Source organism: Scyliorhinus torazame, chromosome 18 (assembly GCF_047496885.1).
Source record: "Scyliorhinus torazame isolate Kashiwa2021f chromosome 18, sScyTor2.1, whole genome shotgun sequence".
Classification (NCBI taxonomy): domain Eukaryota; kingdom Metazoa; phylum Chordata; class Chondrichthyes; order Carcharhiniformes; family Scyliorhinidae; genus Scyliorhinus; species Scyliorhinus torazame.
Window position 1 is genome coordinate 103,447,532 of NC_092724.1, and position 6,000 is coordinate 103,453,531.

A 6,000-nucleotide genomic window follows, 5' to 3' on the forward strand; every position below is an offset into this window, starting at 1 on the left:
ATGCCTCCCCCTTTCCCGCGGATCGTCCCTCCCCCAACTGTGGCGGCACTGGACTGATTCCACAGCCGCCACACCGAGTTCCCGACAGGTGAGACCATAAGTGTCCCACGCCGTCAGTAGCTCGGCTGGTCGGGGGCGGAGCATCGTGGGGCGGGCCTCAGGCAATGTCCTGAGGCCATCGATACGTGGCACACTCCTAGAGTACGCCGCTTTGGAAGAGCGGAGCATCGCGAAAGCAACGCTGCCCCTGGTTTGTCCGGAAATTTGGTTTCTCCAGCCAGTTGCCAAATGCGATTTTCGGCGTCGGCGACCGGATAATCCAGCCCCATAAGTGGAGGGATGTCTTGCTACAACTGTACAGGGAATTGGAGAGGCCGCACTTGGAGTACTATGTACAACCTTTCTCCCCTTACTGAAGGAGGAATATACTTGCATTGGAACCAGTTCAGAGAAAGTTCATTCAGCTGATTTGAGGAATGTGTCTTATGCGGAAAGGTTCAGCAGGTTGGGCGTGTACTTATTGGAGTTCAGAAGAATAAGAGGGTATCTGGTTGAAACATGTAAGATTCCAACAGGGTGGATGCAGAGAGGATGTTTACTCCCATGGGAGAATCTAAAATTATGGGGCACCATTTAAAAATAAGGCGTTTCCCATTTAAGACAGAGATGAGGAGGAATTTTTTCTTCCAGAGGCTTATTATTCTTTGGCATTCTCACCCCCGGGTGAGCAGTGGAGGCTGTCATTGGATATATTTAAGGCTGAGTAGGCCAAATTTTGATTGACAAGGGTGTCGAGGGTTATGGGAGGCAAACAGAAAAGTGGAGTTAAGACCACAATCAGATCAGCCGTGATCTTACTGAATGGCAGAGCATTCTTGAGGGGCTGAATGGCCTACCTTTGATATCACTTCATATATCCTTATTCCTATTGCCGCTTTTGCATTTATGTGCACCTGATATCTCTTTGCAAGGACAAAACGTTAAACTGCTTGAAGCTAAACACAGCTTTTGAAAATCTAACAATACAGAAACCTTGGATATGTATCATTGGTAAATTAGCACCTGAAAGATCACCACTTAAGAGGATGGGTTAAGATTTATTCTGGTCCCTAATTACAGTGACAATGGGAAATATTTCCATTACTATTTCCTCGACAGGCAATTGAAAATATATTCTTGTCAAATATGTTTATCATTTAGTTGCAAATACAATCAAATGAAAGTGTCATGCCCAATTAAACGGGTATAATTCTTATCATGGGTTTTCTGACCTTTCATTAGATGCTCACTGACCTTTTTATTTATAGTTTCCACGGTGACTTTGCCACCTTCTCTACTCTTGACTGTACCCGGCACATATAAATCAACTGGGTCAGTGACATAATAGGCTGTCTTCGCATCAAATGGTTTATTTTGCGCTTCAATCCGCTCCTTCTCCGTTTTGCGAAGATAGTGAGCAGCCTCTCCAAAAACTTCCATTTCTGCGTCGGAACTCATCTTGGCGGTTTACTGTTTAAAAAAAAAACAAATATCGACATTCAATGGTGAACATTTGCCTCAGTCTAGAGTTTGATTTGGTCTTCAACCAGATTGTTGAAATGGACGCCAAACTGGGGTATGCTGTTTATCCTATGCTTCATGTCAAGGTTAATGTTGCTAATCAAGGTAAATTAAGATGCATTCGTAGTCCAAATGTAGAATTAATGGAAAGAGGTCTGGTTTTCCACTCCCCTTATCCCCATTCCAATCCCTAGCTGAAGTTATAGTATGGATGCAGCCTGATGAATCCACCTGAGGTGATAGAATGTGTCTGATTCCATTTCATATAATTATAGAATCATGACAGTGCAGATGGAGGCCATTCAGCCCATTGAGTCTGCGCCGATCCTTTGAATGAGCATTGTACACATGTCCAATCCCCTGTCCCATCCCCATAACCTAACCTGCACATCCCTGGACACTAAGGGCAATTTAGCATGGCCAATCCACCTAAGCTGCACATTTTTGGACTGTGGGAGGAAACCGGAGCACTAGAGGAAACCCAGGCAGACACAGGGAGAATGTGCAAACTCCACACAGACAGTGACCCAAGGCTGGAATTGAACCCAGGTCCCTGGTGCTGAAAAGCAGCAGTGCTAACCACTGTGCCACCATGCCGCCCACCATTTTTGTTTGGCATTACTTGAGGCCTTGTCGTCCACCTTATGTTCCAAAATTAGTAGATGGAAAACAAATTCTACTTCCCACTAATTGCAAACTTAATCAGTCTGACTGTACCCGTTATCTTGCAAACATCACTCAAGGACACACACCTTAGCCTTTGAAAAGAACAATTTGTATTTTGCACACTCTATCTTAAAGCCAATGACAGTATCATGCCCAATCTACAACCTCCCTTTCCTCGCCAAAGTCCTTGAACATGCTGTCACTTCCCAAATACATGCCAATCTTTCTGGGAATTTCCATTGGGTTTCTTCACCTGCCACAATATTGAAATAGCTCTTATCAAAATCACAAATGACATCCCAAACTATGAGAAAAGTAAACTATCTCTTCTTGTCCTCTTGACCTGACTGCAAGCTTTGACATGGTTGACCACATAATCATCCTCCAATGCCTCTTTTCCATAATCCAGATAGATAAGATTGTATTCACCTGTTCATTCTTTTCTAGCCATAGTCACAGAATCACCAGAATGGCTTGTCTCCCCACTCCCACAACATTATCTCTAGAATCATTTCATATAGGGCAGCACGGTAGCACACATGGCTAGCACTGTGGCTTCACAGCGCCAGGGTCCCAGGTTCGATTCCCCGCTGGGTCACTGTCTGTGTGGAGTCTGCACGTTCTCGTCGTGTCTGTGTGGGTTTTCTCTGGGTGCTCCGGTTTCCTCCCACAGTCCAAAGTCGTGCAGGTTAGGTGGAATGGCCATGCTAAACTGCTCTTAGTGTCCAAAAATATTAGGAGGGGTTATTGGGTTATGGGGATAGGGTGGAAATGAGGGCTTAAGTGGGTCAGTGCAGACTCGATGGGCCAAATGGCCTCCTTCTACACTGTATGTTCTATGTATCTATGTATAATCCCCCAAAGCTCCATCCATGGAGCCCTCCTATTTTTAATCTACATGCTCAGTGATATCATCTGAAAACATAATCCCAGCTTGTACATGTTCACTGATGACACCCAGCTCTACATCATCACCACTCTTGATCCCCCCCCCCCACTGTTGAGAAATTATCAGACTGCTTGTCCAACATCCAATACTGGATGAACAGAAATTTCCTCCTACTAAATATTGGGAGGACTAAACCCATTGGACGGAATTCTCCGTCTCACCGCACTAGATTTCTGCTGCAGCGTGTCCCCGGGATTCTCCATCTCGCGAGCCGGCTAATGGTATTTTCCATTGTGGCAGCCCCATGCCATCAGGAAATCCCTGGGTTGCCGGCGAAACGGAGAATCCCAACAGCGGAGAATCCAACCCATTGTATTTCCTAGCCACCAACTTCATCCATCTCTCTGGCGAACCACTCAGTTCGCAATCTTGGTGCTGTATTTGACCTTGAGATGAGCTGATGAGCACGTATTTGCACCATCACCAAGACCACTTAACTTCCACTTCTCTAACTTCACTTAGCTCTGCCCCATCACAGCTTAGAGGATAGGGTAGAATAGTGCTTACGTTGCTGGGCTAGTAATCCAGAAACCTGGTAACATAAATGCAAATCCTATGATTTGGGTTGGTGCAGACTTGATGAGCCAAATGGTCTCCTTCTGCACAATAGGTTTCAGGGTAGCAGCTGAGAATTTAAATACAGTTAACTAAATAAATCTGAAATTTAAAAAAAGTTAGCATCAGTAATACTGCCCAGGAAACTAACACATTTTTGAAAACACCCATCTGGTTCATTAATGCCCTTTAGAATATCTGTAGTCCATATTTGGCCTAGCCTAAATGAGACTCCAAGTTTGCAGCAACTTGGTTGACACTGAAACATGAGGGGAAAACGCACCTGATCTCAACTTTTAGAACAGGCTATGCCTCTAATGGAACTATTTCAGTATAACATTGCCATCTACGCAAAAAAGTAGAAAATTGTCAAGGTATGTCCTGTCCATTGAAAGAGGACTAGTCGAACCTGAAAAATTATGCTCCATCAGTCGACTTACTATCAGCAAAGTGATGGAAAGTGTCAACAGTGTTAGCAAGCAGCACTTAGACAGCCTTAACCTCTCTTAGCGATGCTTAGTTTGGGTTTCACCAGAGCCACTCATTTCCTCAGTTTATACAGCCTTGGTTAAAACATGGACAAAAGAACTGGGGCGTCATTCTTCGACCCCCCGCCGGGTCGGAGAATCGCCAGGGGCTGCCGTGAATCCTGCCCCCGCCGGTTGCCGAAGTCTCCGGCACCGGAGATTCGGCGGGGGCGGGAATCGCGCCGCGCCGGTTGGCGGGCCCCCCCGCTCGATTCTTCGGCCTGGATGGGCCGAAGTCCCGCCGATAAATTGCCTGTCCCGCCACCTTTTCAACGGCGGGACGATCTGGCCCCGGGGGGTGCCCCCACAGTGGCCTGGTACGCGATCGGGGCCCACCGATCCGTGGGCGGGCCTGTGCCGTGGGGGCACTCTTTCCCTTCCGCCTCCACCACGGTCTCCACCATGGCGGAGGTGGAAGAGACTCCCTCCACTGTGCATGCGTGGGAAACTGTCAGCGGCCGCTGACGCTCCCGCGCATGCGCCGCCCGGGGATGTCATTTCCGCGCCAGCTGGCGGGGGAACAAAGGCCGTTTCCGCCAGCTGGCGGGGCGGAAATTCCTCCGGCGCCGGCCTAGCCCCTCAATGTTGGGGCTCGGCCCCCAAAGATGCGGAGCATTCCACACCTTTGGGGCGGCGCGATGCCTGTCTGATTGGCGCCGTTTTGGGCACCAGTCGGCGGACATCGCGCCGTTTCGGGAAAAATTCACCCCTGATTCCAGATGTGAAGTGAGATTGAATGCCCTTGATACCAAGAAAGTATTTGACAGAGCGTGGCATCAAAGAGCCATAGCAAAATCACGTGAACAACCCTCCACTGGTTGAAGTCATACTTAGTACAAAAGGGTTGTTGGAGACCAATCAACTGCGTCCCAGGGCAATGTTGCAGGATTTCCTCAGGATAGTGTCATAGACCCAACCACCTTCAGCTGCTTCAATGAACTTCTCTGGTGGTGATGAGTGATGACAATTACACAGTGTTCAGTACAATTTGCAACTCCTTAGATACCAGCATAGAACATGTCAATGCCCATGTACAATAAGACCTGGACATCATTCAGACTTCGGCTAATAAGTGGCAAGTGCCAGGCAATGACCATCTCCTGGAAAAAAGAGTCTAACCACCTGCCCTGGCATTCAACAACAATACTATCCACAAATTTCCCAACATCAACACTTTGGGGCTGGAATTAACCAGAAACTTAAATGTGTCAGTTTGATAAATATTGTGGCTACGAGAGCAAGGTGCAGATGGACATTCTGCAGTAAGTGATTCCACCCCTGACAAACCAGCTATTTACCATCTACAAGGCACAAATCAAAGGGTGATGAACTACCCTTCACTTGCCTGGATGAATGCAATTTCAACAATTCTTAAAATGTTTGACAGCAGCCAAGACAAGGCAGCTTGCTTGATCATCAGCCTATCAAACATCTTGAACATTCACTCTTTCCAACGCCAGTCCACCATGGCTGGAGTATGACCATTACAAGATATACTTTTGCTACATTTCAGGTCTTCTTCACTTCCGAAGCCTGCATCATTTATAACCTAGAAGTTCAAGGGCATTAAATGTATGGGAATGCTGTTAACTTTGTAAGTTTCCACCTATTACAATCTATAAATTTGAGCTTGTCCAAAACTCTGTGCGCAGACTTGAATTCACATCAGAATCCATTTATTGAGCTCCTCTGTACTCACTGACCTGCATTTGGTCTCAATCTGCCACACCTCAATCCTAAAAT

General features: G+C 46.8%; 1 protein-coding gene across 1 annotated transcript in view; it reads right to left on the reverse strand.

The window, feature by feature from the left end:
- Positions 1-1,509, reverse strand: part of LOC140394751 (uncharacterized) — a 117,446-nt gene extending 115,937 nt beyond the window's left edge. The window contains 1 exon segment of the mRNA XM_072481969.1: positions 1,294-1,509. Coding sequence (XP_072338070.1) covers positions 1,294-1,497 — 204 coding nt within the window. The 5' untranslated portion in view covers positions 1,498-1,509.
- Positions 1,510-6,000: the final 4,491 nt, after the last annotated feature.